At 56.3% G+C, this 16,302-nt stretch overlaps 8 protein-coding genes across 8 annotated transcripts; 3 read left to right on the top strand and 5 right to left on the bottom strand.

The window, feature by feature from the left end:
• Positions 1-598: 598 nt before the first annotated feature.
• On the bottom strand, positions 599-3,143 carry BDZ99DRAFT_517477 (P-loop containing nucleoside triphosphate hydrolase protein; the record flags this gene model as incomplete). The annotated part of the gene is made up of 3 exons (XM_033725182.1): positions 599-2,120; positions 2,169-2,971; positions 3,024-3,143. 3 exons carry the CDS (start codon positions 3,141-3,143, stop codon positions 599-601), a joined length of 2,445 nt encoding a protein of 814 aa, XP_033580157.1.
• A 138-nt stretch (positions 3,144-3,281) lies between these two features.
• BDZ99DRAFT_438167 (uncharacterized protein) lies at positions 3,282-4,229 on the top strand (the record flags this gene model as incomplete). The annotated part of the gene is made up of 3 exons (XM_033717609.1): positions 3,282-3,524; positions 3,574-3,589; positions 3,661-4,229. The coding sequence occupies exons 1-3, from the start codon at positions 3,450-3,452 to the stop codon at positions 4,227-4,229; spliced, it is 660 nt and encodes a 219-aa protein (XP_033580158.1). The 5' UTR covers positions 3,282-3,449.
• A 1,210-nt stretch (positions 4,230-5,439) lies between these two features.
• BDZ99DRAFT_507257 (uncharacterized protein) lies at positions 5,440-7,494 on the bottom strand (the record flags this gene model as incomplete). Its single annotated transcript, XM_033724231.1, has 2 exons — positions 5,440-6,774; positions 6,850-7,494. The coding sequence occupies 2 exons, from the start codon at positions 7,492-7,494 to the stop codon at positions 5,440-5,442; spliced, it is 1,980 nt and encodes a 659-aa protein (XP_033580159.1).
• Positions 7,495-9,291: 1,797 nt separating this feature from the next.
• Positions 9,292-9,974, top strand: BDZ99DRAFT_251281 (uncharacterized protein). The gene has a single exon (XM_033713685.1). It carries the CDS (start codon positions 9,349-9,351, stop codon positions 9,883-9,885), a length of 537 nt encoding a protein of 178 aa, XP_033580160.1. The 5' UTR covers positions 9,292-9,348; the 3' UTR covers positions 9,886-9,974.
• A 2-nt stretch (positions 9,975-9,976) lies between these two features.
• Positions 9,977-10,628, bottom strand: BDZ99DRAFT_556547 (uncharacterized protein; the record flags this gene model as incomplete). The annotated part of the gene is made up of 1 exon (XM_033727183.1): positions 9,977-10,628. The coding sequence occupies one exon, from the start codon at positions 10,626-10,628 to the stop codon at positions 10,086-10,088; it is 543 nt and encodes a 180-aa protein (XP_033580161.1). The 3' UTR covers positions 9,977-10,085.
• A 402-nt stretch (positions 10,629-11,030) lies between these two features.
• Positions 11,031-14,213, bottom strand: BDZ99DRAFT_251292 (ATP-dependent RNA helicase dbp10). Its single transcript, XM_033713686.1, has 4 exons — positions 12,821-14,213; positions 12,633-12,772; positions 11,138-12,579; positions 11,031-11,089 (listed from the first exon to the last, which is right to left on the bottom strand). The coding sequence occupies exons 1-3, from the start codon at positions 13,998-14,000 to the stop codon at positions 11,194-11,196; spliced, it is 2,706 nt and encodes a 901-aa protein (XP_033580162.1). The 5' UTR covers positions 14,001-14,213; the 3' UTR covers positions 11,031-11,089; positions 11,138-11,193.
• A 33-nt stretch (positions 14,214-14,246) lies between these two features.
• BDZ99DRAFT_438171 (replication factor A2) lies at positions 14,247-15,468 on the top strand. The gene is made up of 4 exons (XM_033717610.1): positions 14,247-14,301; positions 14,351-14,463; positions 14,513-14,620; positions 14,673-15,468. Exons 1-4 carry the CDS (start codon positions 14,298-14,300, stop codon positions 15,267-15,269), a joined length of 822 nt encoding a protein of 273 aa, XP_033580163.1. The 5' UTR covers positions 14,247-14,297; the 3' UTR covers positions 15,270-15,468.
• Positions 15,259-16,219, bottom strand: BDZ99DRAFT_507260 (uncharacterized protein). Its single transcript, XM_033724232.1, has 5 exons — positions 16,023-16,219; positions 15,860-15,966; positions 15,713-15,808; positions 15,519-15,664; positions 15,259-15,462 (listed from the first exon to the last, which is right to left on the bottom strand). The coding sequence occupies exons 1-5, from the start codon at positions 16,115-16,117 to the stop codon at positions 15,385-15,387; spliced, it is 522 nt and encodes a 173-aa protein (XP_033580164.1). The 5' UTR covers positions 16,118-16,219; the 3' UTR covers positions 15,259-15,384.
• Positions 16,220-16,302: the final 83 nt, after the last annotated feature.

Below are 16,302 nucleotides of genomic sequence, written 5' to 3' on the forward strand. Positions count from 1 at the left end.
TCTGGCGTCTACCAAAAAATCCCCCTTTCCCACGGCTCATTCGGTAAGAACGCCCACCCAGACTTCAAAGCCTTACTAGTAAAGTAGGGGGGCGCTCCAAAAGCCCCCTCTTAAACCCTCTTGACAGCAACCTAAGATAGACGCCGTTACTTCCGCGTGAAAAAAAAAACGGGCCACAACGAGGGCATGCCGCGTACCCCTCCGCGTCTACCAAATAAGACCTCATGCGGTTCATTTGGGAAGAACTTCTCAAAACACTCAAGAAGAGAGTCTCTCTGAGCGGGGGGTGCTCTGTCTAACTTTTGTAATCCTGTTATCTGGAGAGCTGATTTAAAAGGCTTGTAATGGGGGAGTGAAAAGCGATCACCCCGAGGGGACACTTTCGGGAGAACTTGGACCAGCAGTATGGATACTTTTTTAGTAGATCTGGCAGTAGGATTCACGTCTATAAGCGTGATAAGTAGTCACTTCCGCGAGAGCTGTTAACCCTGTTGTGCATGCTTTCGGCCCTATCTCCAACGACGCAGGTGGCGGCAGCGATCCATGTATGAACACGGTCTAATTGCACAGGCCTTCTGGGTTTTCCAGTATTACAGCGCTACCCAAGCAAGCCCGACGCCATCGCCTCCAAGTCCTCCAACGTCTGCGGCTGCTCCACAGCCCTCCCCTTACCCTTCTTCCCTCTCTTCCGCGTCCGCTCACCCGCCTCCTCATCGCTCGCGTCCTCAAACCACTTCTTCGGCCTCTTCGTCGGAGGCGGACTCGCGTCTTTCTCCGCACCAGCATCGTACACATCCTGGGTAACATCCAAGAACGCCTTGAACGCATCCTCGTTGGCCGCACCGTCGAGCTCAACGCCGCCGTCGCTCTCATCAACTTCCTCAGCCTCGGCCTCAGCCGCCCTCCTCTTCTTCTTTTCCTTCTTTGCCTTTTTGCGTGCACGCTCGACTTCTTTATCGCCAACGTCTTCCTTGAGCACGCGCTCTCTTTCTGTTGCCAAGAAGCGCTGTCTCTGCTCCTCTGCCTCGCCCTTCGCCTTGAAGGCGTCTTCGTCTTCGAGTTCGTAGACCTCGTGGGCGTTGCCTTCGTCGTCGAATAGGATCTTTGAACCCCGGTTCTTTAGCTTCAGCATCTTCTTCTTCGACTTGAGCAGCTTCTCCCGGCGCTTGCTGTCTAATATCAGCGGCGTGACGGCGCCAGGGAGGTCAACGACTTTGTGCTTCGACCCAGTGTCGTCATCGCTATCATCATCCAGCTCAGAGAGGTCTTCGTCAACAGGGATGCGGCGTTTGACGGAGAGGAAGTCATCGTCATCGTTGGCGGCAGTGTCAGCTTGCGACTCGGGCTTCTTCCCGTCGTCCTCAGTTCTGATGAGTTTCGTGTAGTGGTCCGTGAAGACGTCCTGGTTGGTTCTCTCAAACATGCGGTCATGCTTCGTCCGTACGCCATCCTTGCTCTTCGGTAGTTTCTTCGCTACACCGTCCACCTCTTCTTCGTCTTCAGAGTCTGAGAGCACATAACGTGGGGCGTTCTTCCGGTCCTTGACATTCTCGCCCTTCATGAACTTGATGTGAGGCGCGCCTGGCAATCCCAGGCTAGCCGCAAACTCTTCAAGATCGTACTCGGAGAGTTTGAAAACGGCTTTGTCGTGTTGGAGGTAAAGGCTTCGGACATATGAAACAAAGGCTTTTTGGCCGAGGTATTTTAGCTGAGGGTCTTTGAAGCACATGTTTTGCAGTTGATTTTTTAATGATTGCAGTTTCTTTTGGCGGATGTTGATGCGCTCGATTGGAACTTTCTTTTGCATTAGACGCTCTAGCATTGCTTCCTCCTCGCTTGGCGCGAGAAAGAGGACAGCCTTGCCGTCGCGTTCGTATCTTGCGGTCCTTCCTACGCGATGGATATACGTATCGACATCCTCAGGACAATCTACTTGGACCACCCAGTCCACAGCTGGGAAGTCAAGGCCACGGGCGGCGACGTCGGTAGCAAAGAGGCACGAGTTCTTGGATGCGGAGAACTTCTGTGTGATTTCTAGCCTGACTGTCTGTTTTTGAGAGCCATGAAGATGAAGGAGAGGAATTCCGGGCTGCATATGTCGAAACGAGTCATACACAAACCTAGCAAAGATTAGACAAACTCCTGAAGTCAACCTCTGACCAACTTACCGAACTTGTTTCGCAGAGGAGAGAAACACTAAAATCTTCTGCTTCTTACTCGCCTGAATAAAACTCCAAAGAGTATCAATCTTCTCATGAAGCGGCGTAATAACGTAGTTCTGTTGAAGCGACTTCGGAGTAGCAGCAGCCGCTCCTTCATCCACAGAAACATATTCCGGGTCCTTCAGACTCAATCGTGCCAGGTCCTGTACCCGCCGTGATTGCGTAGCCGAGAATAGCAGTGTTTGTCGCTCTTTCGGGAGGTATTCCACGATAGCATCCACGTCTCGCTGGAAGCCCATATCAAGGATCCGGTCGGCCTCGTCCAGCACCAGCATCCTTAGGTTATCGACATCGAACCCCGCGGTTTGCGACAAATGTTGCAGCAAGCGACCCGGCGTCGCGACCACGATGTTCATCCGTGCGAGCGCGGCTTGTTCTTCCGCAAGGCTCTTGCCTCCGATTACTAGACCGGCGGCAAACATGTGGCCCTTGGACCCGATCCTTCGCAGAACGTCGAAAATTTGTGTTGCGAGCTCTCGAGTGGGCGAGAGGATTATCCCGGCCAGCCCAGCGTCTACACCAACACATTGGGCACGATATAGGTTTTCAAGCAGCGGAACCAGGAAAGCGAGCGTTTTGCCCTGGCCTGTCTTCGCGGCGCCTAGCAGGTCTTTGCCTTTGAGGATATACGGAATCGATTTGGCTTGGATGTCGGTCATGACGGAGAAGTGGGCGGCTTTGAGGCCGGCGCGTGTGAAGTCGGAGAGCGGCAGTTCTTTGAAGTCTTTGGAGGTGCTGGTTTTGGGGTCCTAGAGTTATATAAGTACATGTATGGAGGTACCGGTAGGATTCAAGGTATACCAATTCTGCCACTTTCTGCTCCAGCGCCTCGATGTCGCCATGGTCACGCTTCCGTTTCTGCGTACCCAGCTGCTTCTTCGGTTTAGTCGGCCTCGCGCGGCCGGTGAGCGTGGGCGCCATTCTCAATACATGGAGAGAGTGTAGTGTTGGAGTTGGAGGTCGAGGTCAGAACAAATTTCACGCACGGGCCAGCTGGAGAAGCGGGTCCATTTTTCGTCCCTCTTGTCGCGGGGCGGAAGGCTCCCTTGAACATAAAGTGGCAGTCTATGATGAATACTCCACCGCGGGCCTCCTCCAACACAGCCTTGCCTTGCTGTGCTTCACCCGCAGTTTCTGTGAGAGGCCTCACTACTTACCTTTCTCGAGCTTGACAAGCCCACTTCATTCGTTCTAAGTGCCTCGCGAAACCATCACACCGCCACCCCAATGGCCGACCTCCAAGACGACGGCGGCCTCGACGCCCTCAACGAGCTCGAGAAAGAAGCCAAAGAATTCGACAAGGTCCGTCTCCCTCCTCCCCCTTCCATTTCTCTACTAACTAAACCGATAGGATGCAGAAATCGCCCGTCCGTCCCCTCCCCCCCCCAAAACACCCCCCCCCCCCCCTCCCATAATTGACTAACCCCCCCGCCCCCAGGCATCCTCAACGCCTTCAAACTCGACGCCTACGCCGTGCTGGACCTGCAGCCCGGCGTCCCCGAATCCGACATCAAAGCTTGCTACCGCAAAAAGTCCCTGCTGATCCACCCGGACAAGACGGCCAACCCCAGCGCGCCCGACGCCTTCGACCGCCTCAAGAAAGCCCAGCTCGAGCTCATGGACGACAAGCACCGCACGCGCCTCGACGAGGCCATCGCCGACGCGCGCATGCTGCTGATGCGCGAGCACAAGTGGACGGCGGACAGCCCCGAGACGCGCACTAAGGAGTTTGCGGTCGACTGGCGCGAGAAGACTAAGGAGGTGCTGATTGATAATGAGCTGCGGCGGCGCAAGCAGCTGAAGGCGCAGCTGCAGGAGGAGGGCCGCGCGCAGAGGCAGGAGGAGGAGGAGATCGAGCAGCGGAAGCGGAAGAGGGAGCATGAGCAGGCGTGGGAGCAGAGTCGGGAGCAGCGGATTGGGAGTTGGCGGGATTTCAAGGGGAAGAAGGGAGAGGAGGGGGAGAAGCCGAAGATGAAGAAGAAGAAAAAGCTGAAGGCGCTTGGGTGAGGGAGGGGGGTGGTGGTGGTGGTGGTGGCTATGGCGGGTGACGGAGGGAGGGGAGGGTGCTGGGCTGAGCGAATGCCGGCATGTGACGGGTGTGCTGGTGAAGCCTATCGGTTTCCTGCATGCGGGTGCTGGAATCCAAGGCGTCTTATGGGTGCTGGAGTTTGATTCGGCTTGCTGAGGCTTGCTGATGCTGGCGAGGCGTCAGGCATGGCCCTGCTTCATTTTCATCTCTGTTAAGGGATCAGCGGATTGATGGAGAGGTTCATATTGCACTGAGCCCTCACGCCATGCCATTGTCTACAATACACAATACAAATATGGCCCATTGGTGTATAAATGGTGACCCCAAGAGAACCCTACATCCCCAGCATCATGCTCCCCACCCTCAACCTCATCTGCGAGCCTGCCGAAATGGTGACCGCGAACCACGGACGACCGCCCCCCGACGAGCCAACAGGGGCGACGACAGCGTCGTGCAAGCCCAGGACGCGACCGTTAGCCAGCGTCACTGCCTGACCAACCATGCATGAAGCCTGCGGCCGCATCGTTAAAATTCCCCGAAGACGCCCAATCAGCCCGCTCCACAAGCTCCAGCGTGCCCATAGATCGCTGATGCGTGATCCCGTTGCATAGAATCCGCGTCCACCACGCCCGCCATGCCCACTGAAGAGCTCGCCGGATCCCCTCGAGCGCTGGTCATGCGCAAGGGCCCCCAGATAAGAAATCATTCCCCCGTCTCTTGTTCCTTAAATTCTTTCAACGCCTCTCGTATGCGCCGCCCTGGCTGTTCCTAATCCCCAAGATTACATGCCTGTCCTTGGCCCTCCCTTATTTCGCCCCTGCCTCGCATATATGTATATGTATGCCCGAGTACATCCCCGACGTGACCATAAAGATTATTGGAAAAGCTGGTGGGCCCGGGAAATCTGTGGTATCTCTTTCGTTTAAGAATATGACGCGCTCCGATGCAATGAGACGGGGTGCCTGCCTAAGACAACACACACGTACACCCCCTGAAAAAGAATAAATATGCTGCGCTACATCAGATTCGTACAACATTGGTGATTTTCGAACGGGAGCGACAAGGCCAGCTCGTCATTTCAGTCGCAATCTGGCGGCCTGATTTCTCTTCTAAGTCGTCGCAATTTCCCAAGATGGGTTCTTTGTGTATTATTATGACCCAAGGTGCGTGCACCTCTTTATTCCATGCTCACTCTAAAACCTCGTGTATGTTTAGTCGTCGTCGCTTTTCAGGTGTCTCAGGTTGTGTTTCCGTGCCAGGTGAGGCCTCTCGTCGTCGGACTCGATCTCGCTGGCCCTCCCCAAACTCTTGTCCTAGTGGTGATGGCAGAGGCGGGGCAGGTGCAGTGCGTATCGGCGGGAGCTGGAGCCCTTCCAGTCGCGGAGGTCCTCCCTCACGAAACGGCCCTTGTCTTGGGTCAGAAGTAGATGATTGCGGTCGTGAAGATGGTACATAGGGAGATGGATGAGACAAGGGTTGGTAGGTTTGGAAGTAACCAGGCTCTAGAGCAGTTGGGGAGTACCCATACGCAGGACTATGAGTATACTGAGGGCTGCTCAGAGGAGCTTGGGGGAGCGAGGTCCTGATGGCGGAGAAGTTGTAGTATGGTGACGATGGAGCGGACGTGCTTGCCGATGATGCGGGTCGAGAGTATTGGCCGTAGTCGCGTGGTGGTGGTGCTGATGTGGGCCCCAATGTAGGTCCTGAAGGTACCCCGGACTGGACAGGTGTTGGGGGCGCCATGTACGAGGTCAACAACGGAGCTGGACCAGCACTTCGTGGAATGTGAACGACGAGAGTAACAAAGTACACCGAAGCCTTCGCCAGACGGATTTGCACCTGCAGGGATTGAATCGGTGTAGTTGGTATGTGGAAGTTGAAGAGGTGGGGACGGTCTGTGTACCCCTGACTGACGAGTTCGACGTCGCTCTCAGGAATCGCCTGTATAGGGTCCGGTTGTCCTTGTGGGGTAATGGGAGCCATGTAAGCTGGGTCTCGGTCGTCTCGTTCCTGTCGAAGGCTATTTCGTAGTCGTGCCAGCGTCTCTCGATGGCGATAGTTTACCAGCTCCGCAAAGTTCTTTCCCCGATCGTCTCCCCCCATTAAGTCCCTGAATGCCTGGTTGGTTCGCAATATTACCAAATCCAAGTTCATGAATGCCACAGGACGCACAGAAGGTCCTAAAGTAGAACCAGGGTACGGCGCCGTTGTGAACCCCCCGAGAGTGCCAACGCTCGTTGGACGCGTCACCGAAGTCGGCAGCAATGGCTGCTGAGGAACGTGGGGCCTTACGTCAGACCCTCGCTGCGATCTCCTTAGACTTCGCAAAGGATCGTGCTCTTGTGGCGATTGCAATGGCGGCTGCGGGAGGGGTCCTGGCTCTGCTGCGGATAGCGTCAATGTTCGGTTCAACGAGTCCCTTACGCCCTCTCTTCTCAGAGTAAACCTCTCCAACTCTCTTTCATCTTGGTCTCGAAGTCTTGGTCTTCCTCTCTTCTTGTGCTGCACATCCCTGCATGAGTCCTATAGGTCTTCAGTCAGTCCGGGATAAAGACGCGCAATGCATGCGCCTCAACGGTCGAGCAGTTGGGTAAGTACCTGTTTTCCAGCATGGAGACAACGAGTGCATGGCCTCTGCACATCGCAACTGAGATGCGCTTTCTTGCAGTTTACGCATGCCGACGTAACGTGCACTTTGGTTCTTCGTGCTGTTTTGTTGGGTCGCAACGGTTGTGGAGCAGCAATCGCCGTCGGCTGCACTTGGGGACCCGGACCAGGACCCCCGAGCACAGTACGAGCACCACCATGAGGCCCAAGAAATCCAAACTCATACGGTTGAGGCGCCTGTACCCCGCCGAAAGCGGGGCCTTGGATGGCATGGCCTTGCTGATACTGGACCGGACCTCGTGGCTGCTCCCCTCCGGCGTAACGCTGATGCTGCTGCGGTATGCCCTGGATCAACGTGGAGAGTCGCGGGTTCACTGGGGCTGCCGCAGGTTCTCTGGATCGAGGCGGCTGGCTCGCGGCTGGGGGGTAGGGATGGCCCTCCTCGTCAAGATATCGAGCGGAGCGTCGACCGGGCGACTGAGACTCTGACATGGGAGGAGATGGATAGCTGTACGGCCCCGACGTACCAGGACTAAACGGCTGGGGGAACTTGACCAGGTGACTACCTGGCCCTTGACGTCGCCCAGAAGGCGTTTGGTGGAGAGTGCACGGCGGAGGCAAGGCCAGTATATTCATCGCTCTTTGCGCGCTATGCTCGAATCCCGCGGGCGCAGCCGGAGTCCAAAGCTGGGTGCTGGTAGTGGCAGTCCCGGAGTAGGCTGCTGGGCAAAAGCTCTCCGGCACGTAACGTGGACTCTGGCAGGACGTGCAAGATCTTAGAATCCACTGAGGCTGCATGTCGTAAGCAACGCCGAGGGGCAACGACAACGACAGAAACTAGACGAGAGGAGGATGCCTGATGAACCACGACATGGCGCCAACCATAGCACCGAGGAGATATAAAGAAGTGACCAACGCGGGGGGGGGCAAAAGAAGTGAGGGGCTCGCGAGAAAGGCGAGATGGGTACCTTTTGATATTGCTTGTGGGCCCATCAACAGCCGCAAGGCTCGCCCACGCGACGCTGGGAGGACTATGGGAACGCGGTGGCTCGTCTGACTCGGGGCTCAGCTCGCGAGCAAGTGGCAGTGGTGTTGAGGTCAGTGGGAGACAGCGGGGAGCATGGCGGCAGCTTCACGGCGAAGGTGCTGGAGGAGCTGCCCTGGCTCGACGGAGATCACCTGGTATTAACTCGATCTCAGAGATCTCGTCGGGATCCTTGTTTACACCTGCAGATGGTGGACGACAGCCATGGCACGGAGGCAGCGCGGCCTGGGTCCGCGTTCGGCTGATGGTTCGTCGAGCAAGCAGCTGGCCGTGTCGTTGGTGTCGGGGCTGGGGCGGTGCCGGAAGCGTGCATGGCAGGCCTCGGGGGTGAGAGTTAGGAGTTGCGCGGGTGGATCGCCCTGGACAGCCTTGCCAGTGCTCCAGAAGGGGTCTCCAGGGCCTCATTGCCAATTCGATAGCGGCGAGGACGCGCTGATTGCTTTTGACGGCTCGCGCCCCGAGAGGAGCGAATAAGGTTGGTGAAGGCGGGCAGATTGCGAATGTGGCTGCACACTGACAGGCCCCAAGCGGCCGGACACTCACCCCATTCGCGGGCCGCCGCCAGGGAGGACGATGTCTAATCCACCCACTGCCCTCCGCCTCGCTCGCACCCCTCACGCCGCTGCTCACCGACCTGAAGCCGCGCGATGGCGAACGTCGTGGCCCGGTTTGATCGACGCCTCCCGGCGAGGCTTGACGAGCATCTGCGCGCGGCCGCGATGCTCCTGCGCCCTCAGTGGCCAGCACCGGCAGCAGCCACAGTCGAGGATGGACGACGACGCTCGCGTCACCAGCCCCCTAGCCAGCTGAGCCACAGGCCGGTGCCGTCGAGACCGCTGCTGCGACGACGACATTGACGACGGCAAGACGGCGGCAGCACGACGGCAGCACACGGCGCCCATGTGAGAGCGTTGGTGCCGGGGACCGCGAGGCCCAGCCATGGACTTCGCGCGCCCTCGTCCCATGGATGGAGCATCCGCTAGCGACGAGCTGCCTCATGCTGCTCACGCAGGCGATCCTCGTCGCCCACCCCCCGCCCGCCGTGAAATCGAGTCGAGGGCGGCGGACTGCGCGCCGGGCGCCAATCTCCACTGCACCAAACGCTGGATGCTGCAGCAATGGGGCCATGACGCTGTCCATATAGCCGTGGGGAGCCTCCAATGCCACCACTGCCCGTAAGTGCTCGCCCAGAGTGGGAGGCTGCAAGTCAGAGAGCAGGGCCTGCCGGGACGGGCATCATGCCGCCCAAAATGCTCCGGTGCTATCGATCAGGCCGTCGACGATCCTTAGCAAAGTGTCCGAACGCACCAGCAGGCCGAGACGAAGCTGGTCGGCACCGGCACGCTCTAGCATGGCCAGCGCCACTCGACGGCCAAAGTGCGCGACGAGATGCAGGAAGGGTGGCGGAGGGGCTGCGGAGCCAGAACATGTGACAGCAGAATCTGATGCCATCAGTGGGTCCGCCGTATGTAGGTACCTACATACCCAGTACACTCTTCCGTAACGGCAGCTTCTGCTTCCGCTCAGAGCTGCGGCGCGGCACAAACAGAGCGGGGACAGCGGTATCTTCCTTCGGGGATGCAGAAGAGAGGTCCGCGGTTGGGAGCTTGACTGCCTGCAGGGAGGTCAACAGGGAGACTGTGGGGAGCGCGCATCCGGAATGGCGGGCGCCCAGTCCAAGCGAGTCGTCGAATATTGGGTGCGGCGGCTGTCAGAGCCCGAAAGGGATGCTGCAGGACATGGACGAGGCATGTGGAGTCGCGAGTGCTTCGCCCGGCGATCGCCTGGGGGCGGCGAGCAATAATGCGCATTGTATTGGCTGCCCAGTAGTTATTGCCATCTGCTCTTCTCACACTTTCAGGTGGCTCGGGCGAGAGGATCGCGAGGGCAGAAGACGCGCTGATCGCGGTGGGAGGACACCCTCGGTGGCGTTGCAAACAAACCCTCGCGTCGTAACTCCCATCCCGAGTACCTGCCTTTAGGAAGTCCTCTGCGCGGAGTGCTTGGCGTGTGTGGTTCGAGGTCCGAAGGTGCATGTCGGCAGCGTCGTGTGCTGCAGGCTGCTGCAGGCGGCTGTGATCCCAGCGAGCCTTAACGGCGTGGGACGGTGGGAGGGCAGATCCAGGGATTGCGTCTTGAGGGAAGCCAAAAATGGAAGTTCAATCTTATAGCTGTTTATTGGTTATTTAACGACACGAAGCGCGGCCTGACTCTGCCAACGGCCTGCGACTCCCGGTTTCCTGGTAATGCAGAGCTTCGGCAGCCGCACTAGCTCCCACTGTCCGCACACCACACATCCCGCGCTGGTGCCGACGCGAACAGCTCCTCTGCCCGCCGTACAGTCAATGTGAGCGGCGCCAGGGCCGTCGGCACTCTCGTGTGCCCAGCGGGGCCCTGAAGCAGCCGGGATGCGCAGTATGACCCGCGGGATCGGCGAACAGGTTCCTGGGCATTGACACACTGTGCCATCGAAAGGGTGTTCGCGGGGTCGCTGCTGCAGGGATGAGGGGTCCAATGCTGACAAGGCCCGCTGGAGACCAGCCTGATTTGCGCTGGGTGCGGGCCGTTCAGCCCTCTGGCCGCGCCTGTGCAGCTCTCGCGGCTCGTCGACCAGTGGGCGACGCCGCGAAGGATTCCGCCGTGCTATCGCAGGACGTCGTATGTGAGCCGCTTCGATGACCGGGGATGCCCTAGATCGAGCAGGTCGCGTCCGCACTCGTCTCATCGTGAAGTCATGGCCGTGTCCATCGACCGCCGGCTGCCCACGCCTCTGCGCAAAAGAACACAACGGCGGCGTCTGCAAGCGATGTCAACAGAATCGGCAGAGGCCTTCCTCGTTCTTCGAGAAGAAAGTGGGTCTGGTCCCCTGCCCGTGTTGCAACCGGCATGTGCTAGCACGAAACGGAAAGCAATAAATCAGTCAATATCAGTCGAATAAATAGCTGTATTGAGCCCCGGCCCCTGCCGCGCGCCAGGAACCGCCTCTTGTCGCGTGCCCTCCGTGCTGCATAACCTACGCGTGAGATCGGGCATCTGAGCTACGGACATTTCTTCGGGTGCATCAGCGTGATGATATTCCCCGGTCTCTGTACACCCTTCTCTTGTGGCGGCTAGCATTGCCTCATACATTGCGCACCCAGACAATAGTGCTCGTCGCCGGCCCTTGCGTGCACTCTGTCGCCCTGTCTTTCGCAGATGGCAGTAAGTTCGACCATCACAGTTTCGAGACCTTACTATACCGTCTACCGGCTCCGTCCCACCGCTCGCCCACGCCTAAAGCGGACGACGCCTCAAATCTTTCTCTTCTTGGACGGCCGGGCATTCTTCTCCTTGCGCCTCTCCTTCAACTTGCGCTGCTTCCGGACATCCTCGACGCCTCGCAGCTCGTTCTTGGCACCACCGTCTCTGAATTTGCCAACCCGCTTCTCCTTGGCTTCCTGCACCCTCTGCTTCCTCACGTGATAATCGTCTCTGTACTTGTCCGCCTCTTTAGGTGCTTTTTCTGACTTGTGCTTGAACCGCCGTCCGGTATCGCGAGGCGCAGATGTGCTCGCCGACTCCAACTCGCCTATGCGTGGCAGGCGGCCGACTTTGTTCGATTTTCTCCACTTGTCAAAGCGCCCGCTGCGGAAACTCGCCGCAATCTTCATACCGCTCTCGCCTCGTACCATCCGGGTACCCTTGGATCCGTCAGTGTCGTTGGACGTGGCTACATACTTTTTGCTTTTCTTGTCCCAGCGCATGCGGGCCTTGCTGCCCTGGCCGATGGCGCTGTCATCATTATTGAGATCCATCGTAGCGCCCCGGGCGGCCTCCACGAATGAGGGCTGATGGGAGTGGACCGAGTATCCACGATCTTCGGCCAGATTCGTAGATTTCGGGGCGTATGACATGAAATGCTCGGCATCCTCCCAGCCGTCTTTGGTCACATCACCTGATGCCGGCTGAGAAAGGAAAACCTCCATCTCATCTGAATCTGCATCGGTATCCGGATCTGACTGCGCCATCTCCTGTACGGCGATCTCCTTCTTGTCGACGTTCTGAATCAAGCTAGGAGCGGCATGGTCGATTGGAGCGGCGATTGTGGGACCATTGTTGGATCGGTGGCGCCGATGTTCCAAATGCTGTCGTGTCTTGCGCATGACTTCGGCTGCTTCGCCACCCCCCCCGGAACGCTTCCCGAGCTCAAACACAGTCTCGAGCGGCCGAAACCCGCTTACTTTCGCCAACATATTTTCTCTTTCCAATTGAACAGAGGAAATGTCATCCGCAAAGAGCAAGTTGACTTCCGAGAGTTTCCCGGAAGAAACTAATACCTTGGCTCTCTTCACGCTCTGCGTGGACGCAGCGTTGCGCGTACTTTTGTAGAGTTTGAAGCCTTTTGCAGCCACGTCGTGCAGCGACAACAAGTCTAGATCCTCGTTTCGACGTTTTGCCACCGCTTCGCAAGCGCTCTCGAGCCTATCACGCACGAGTGTACCTACGACGATATCTTGGGCGAAGCTGAAGTCTGCAGTAGCTTCCCGCCCAAGCACCAGCCGTCGAGACAGAAAGAGCTGAAGGTCAAGAAGGTAAGGGGCTTCAGCATCTCCTACGAGACTGTAGCTCCAGCCCTTCAGCCCTGCTCTTGCCGTACGGCCGACACGATGGACGTAAATCTTTGGTTGAGGGGGAAACTACTATCGTCAGTACTTTGGAGGGGCAGCCGTAGCAATACTCCACGACTCACATCGAAGTTGATGACATTGGCTAACACTGGGATGTCGATACCTCTTGCAGCAACATCTGTGGTGACTAGGATAGACGTAATGCCTGACCGAAAGTCCTGGACTGCCTGAGATCGAGCCATTTGGTCAAGAGACCCGTACACTGTGTCTGTCAATAAATGCAACGAGAAAGGGGAAACATAATACGGACCGTACGACGTAGCGTATCCCAACGAACGCAACAGTGCGGCGAGGTATTCTACATGATGCTTTGTAGAGGCGAAAACAATTGTCGAATGTTCTGTGGGAGAGTCTTTCGCATTTGTGCCCTCATGAGCCCGCTTCCTTTTCTTTCCCGTAGCCACAGCAGCTTCTCTCGACTTTGAAGCTGTCTGCCCTGTAGGTAACTTGATGATGTCTTGAAGTATGTGCAGAAGTGCTCCATCCTTCTCGGCACTCTTAACCGTAAAGAACACACTCTCGAGATTCGGGGAGATTTTACTCTCGGCATCAAGGCGAATCAGCTTGGGCTCCTGGAGACCGGCCCTCGCGAATTCGACCAAGGATTTAGGAAGCGTAGCAGAGAACAGCAATGTTTGTCGAGAGGTCGGTAGGGCGTGGAGGATTTCTGCGAGCTGCGCAGCGAAACCCATTTCGAAGAGTCGGTCGGCTTCATCAAATACCATGTATCGGACGGAGCTAAGGTCGAGCTGCATCTCTACCTTGAGATGTAGCAGTCGTCCTGGTGTGGCAATAATTACGTCGGGGTTAGTGGCCATGGAGGTGAACTGATCCTCCAGAGACTCTCCTCCCACCAACAATATAGTTCTGAGATCTGTTCCACGGCCCAAGTCCTTGATAACTTTGAGTGTCTGAAGTGCAAGCTCTCTTGAAGGCGACATTACAATGGCTCTCGCGCCAACTTTGGCAGAATGGCCTCTTAGTTTGTCGATCAATGGCATCACAAAGGCAGCCGTCTTGCCAGACCCGGTGCGAGCCATGCCAACGACGTCTTGGCCGTCTAAAATCAAAGGAACAATTTTCCGCTGAATCGGTGTGGGAATCTGGAAACCCTTCCGTGCGATAGCTTTGAGGAGCTTTGGATTGAGGCCCATGGCTTGAAATCCTCCACCTTTCTTCACTGTATTGCCTTTCAAGCTGGAGGACTTCCGATTTGAGGCTGCTTGTTGAGCAGCAATGAATTCCTCGTCACCAGAGTCGCCGGACTCGAGTCCTCCCAGCTCTAGCTCTTTTCCGAGGTCGGTGACCTGCCCGGCACGGCTCTTCCGGGCTCTATTGTTGCTATTGAAAGCATCGAGGTCGTTAAACAGGGCGTTGGAAATATCGTACTCGTTCTCCGAGAGCGCGGGAGAGCTGGCCCGTGGTGCCATCGTGGGTTATTGACGTGCTTCGCGGGTTTATGGCACTGATGCTAAACCGCCAGACATTCGCCGCTGTACTTACGGAGAGCTGTCTAGGTGCTCGGTATACGGTGTGGACTCGGAGGAGTCGGTGATGTCGCATCAAAAAAGTTCAGATCTCGACGCTCGAGCCCCACAATTATTTCCATCGTCTTGGCAGTTCTCACGTGCGGGGAGTGAGCGGCGCGTAGAAGCGCGTTTGCCTACTTTGGATCCCCTCCAAAACGTGTCAGTCAACAATCAAGCTCTTCCATAGCAGTTCTAGCCATGAGTAAAATCCCTCCACCTCAGAGGCCGAATCTCGCTAACCAAATCACCAGGTTACGGCAATTACGATTCGTACAACACGACCTCCTACGGCGCCCAAGGCGGGGCGGGCGGTGGTGGATTCATACCTGGAGATGGCAGTCAGAATAGTCCCAGCGGCAACAAAGTGCGATAACTTCCCCTAGCCCACTGAGTATAGCTAATTCGCTTCGCAGGGCTATGGCAAGGACACACTAAGACCTGTCACCATCAAGCAGCTCATCGACGCGCAGCCGATGCACCAGGAAGGCGAATTCAAAGTAGACGGCGCTGAGATCACAACGGTAAATCATCTCACCTCCTGAAGTATACCGCAAGAGAAGCTCATAGCTCCAGATCACCGTAGTCGGCCAGATTCGCAACATCTCCGTGCAGACGACAAACATCACGTACAAACTCGACGACGGCACTGGCACAATCGAAGTGAAGAAATGGGTGGATTCCGATGCGGCTCAAAACGGATCAGAGACTAAGCTTGCAGACAACATGTACGTTCGAGCATGGGGGAAGCTAAAGTCATACGGCAACAAGCGACATGTCGGCGCAACTGTCATCAGGCCAATCGCAGACCACAACGAGATATCGTACCACTTGCTCGAAGCCACGGTTGTCCATCTCGAGCTGACTCGCGGCCCTCCGGACTCAGCAAGCAAGGGCGCGAATACCAATGGTGCTCAAGGGTACCAGCAGTTAGGATATGGAGCTGCGGATGACATGGGTCCTACCGGCGGGATGAGTGCAACAGCGAAAAAGGTCTACCAGTGCCTCAAAACGACACCTCAAACGAACGAGGGACTTCACCAACAGGACATCGCTGCCCGATTAAACCTTGACATTGCCGAAGTGTCCAAAGCCGGAGACGACCTTCTGCAGCTGGGGGTGATCTACACGACTGTCGACGATGTCACATGGGCCGTTCTCGAGATGGATTAGGGCAACATCTACTGGCGTTATGGATTTGGGCTTTGGGATGTTGAGTGTAGCGTATTTCTGCACGAGGAAATAGTTACCCCACTAATTGAGGGTGGAAGCATGAATGTCTATGTGCTTAACGACTCGACACTGCGTTCGTAGAGAGAAACAGAACGCATGCTGCTACGATAGCTGACGCCACAACCGTGAAAACCTTTTGATCGAATTAACCGTGCTCATCAGCTGCCAAGTTTCCAATATGCTGCTTACCATTTGCGTTTTCCACCCCGATTGAACCAGCGCGGCCCTTCTACTATATCGTGTTACAGTTTTGATATAGTTTGCTATTCCAGATATAAGACAGGCAATTGCAAGAAGCCAAAAAATAATTCCGAACGGCAAAGCAACTCGCCTCTCTGTAACCTGTCAGCGCGATGGCTCAGCAGCTTTAGCAAAATGCTCACCTAATTCGCTGGGCTTGGTCTTGAGATGGAATGACATGACTATGGCGACCGACACGATGGCCATATAGATAGACAACCGCAACCATGACAAGAACGCTATCGAGTCAGATTGTCAGTCAAATTGTCTGCATTGGCGACAAGACTTACTCCTCTCATTGGCAGCGTGATCTCGCGCATCGGATGCGTTGTTATCAAAAAGAAGTGGGCCTAGGAGTGGTCGTTCTTGAAAGACGCTTCGGTCATAGCTGTTGTCTCTGCATTGGTCTCAGTACTTAAGAAACGCATACTTTTAGGCTTAAAGATTTCTTACTGTTTGACAAAGACTGGGGTCGAGTGCCAGAAATTATAGAGGGGATTGTATGGCTCATGCAGCAAGCTCTGTTCCGTATACTCCACTTCTGTCATATTGATTGCAGTATATCCACAGTCAGTCTCGCCGGCGTGCTTGAGAATTGAAGGCAACGAGAGTGTCAATGGGATGTTCTTTGATACTTCACCCGACAACTCTGCTTAAGACGAAGGGGCGAGCTTTGTGCCATGCCCCGCACAGCATAAAATGCACAGACCTCATAGGTGGGTGGATTGAACTA

The sequence above is a fragment of the Mytilinidion resinicola genome (genome assembly GCF_010093595.1).
Source record: "Mytilinidion resinicola strain CBS 304.34 unplaced genomic scaffold BDZ99scaffold_5, whole genome shotgun sequence".
In the NCBI taxonomy this organism is placed as follows: domain Eukaryota; kingdom Fungi; phylum Ascomycota; class Dothideomycetes; order Mytilinidiales; family Mytilinidiaceae; genus Mytilinidion; species Mytilinidion resinicola.

Bases quoted from the DNA above. Each gene is read 5' to 3' on its own strand.
- BDZ99DRAFT_251292 (XM_033713686.1), bottom strand. From the start codon at position 14,000: ATGGCACCACGGGCCAGCTCTCCCGCGCTCTCGGAGAACGAGTACGAT. The intron at 12,773-12,820 runs GTCCGTATTATG...TGACAGACACAG, and splicing joins GGGATACGCTACGTCGTACG to TGTACGGGTCTCTTGACCAA. The intron at 12,580-12,632 runs GTGAGTCGTGGA...TGACGATAGTAG, and splicing joins CCAATGTCATCAACTTCGAT to TTTCCCCCTCAACCAAAGAT.
- BDZ99DRAFT_507260 (XM_033724232.1), bottom strand. From the start codon at position 16,117: ATGACAGAAGTGGAGTATACGGAACAGAGCTTGCTGCATGAGCCATAC. The intron at 15,967-16,022 runs GTAAGAAATCTT...AGACCAATGCAG, and splicing joins ACCCCAGTCTTTGTCAAACA to AGACAACAGCTATGACCGAA. The intron at 15,463-15,518 runs GTAAGCAGCATA...TTCGATCAAAAG, and splicing joins CGGGGTGGAAAACGCAAATG to GTTTTCACGGTTGTGGCGTC.
- BDZ99DRAFT_251281 (XM_033713685.1), top strand. From the start codon at position 9,349: ATGCCATCAGTGGGTCCGCCGTATGTAGGTACCTACATACCCAGTACA.
- BDZ99DRAFT_438171 (XM_033717610.1), top strand. The intron at 14,464-14,512 runs GTGCGATAACTT...TTCGCTTCGCAG, and splicing joins ATAGTCCCAGCGGCAACAAA to GGCTATGGCAAGGACACACT. The intron at 14,621-14,672 runs GTAAATCATCTC...TCATAGCTCCAG, and splicing joins ACGGCGCTGAGATCACAACG to ATCACCGTAGTCGGCCAGAT.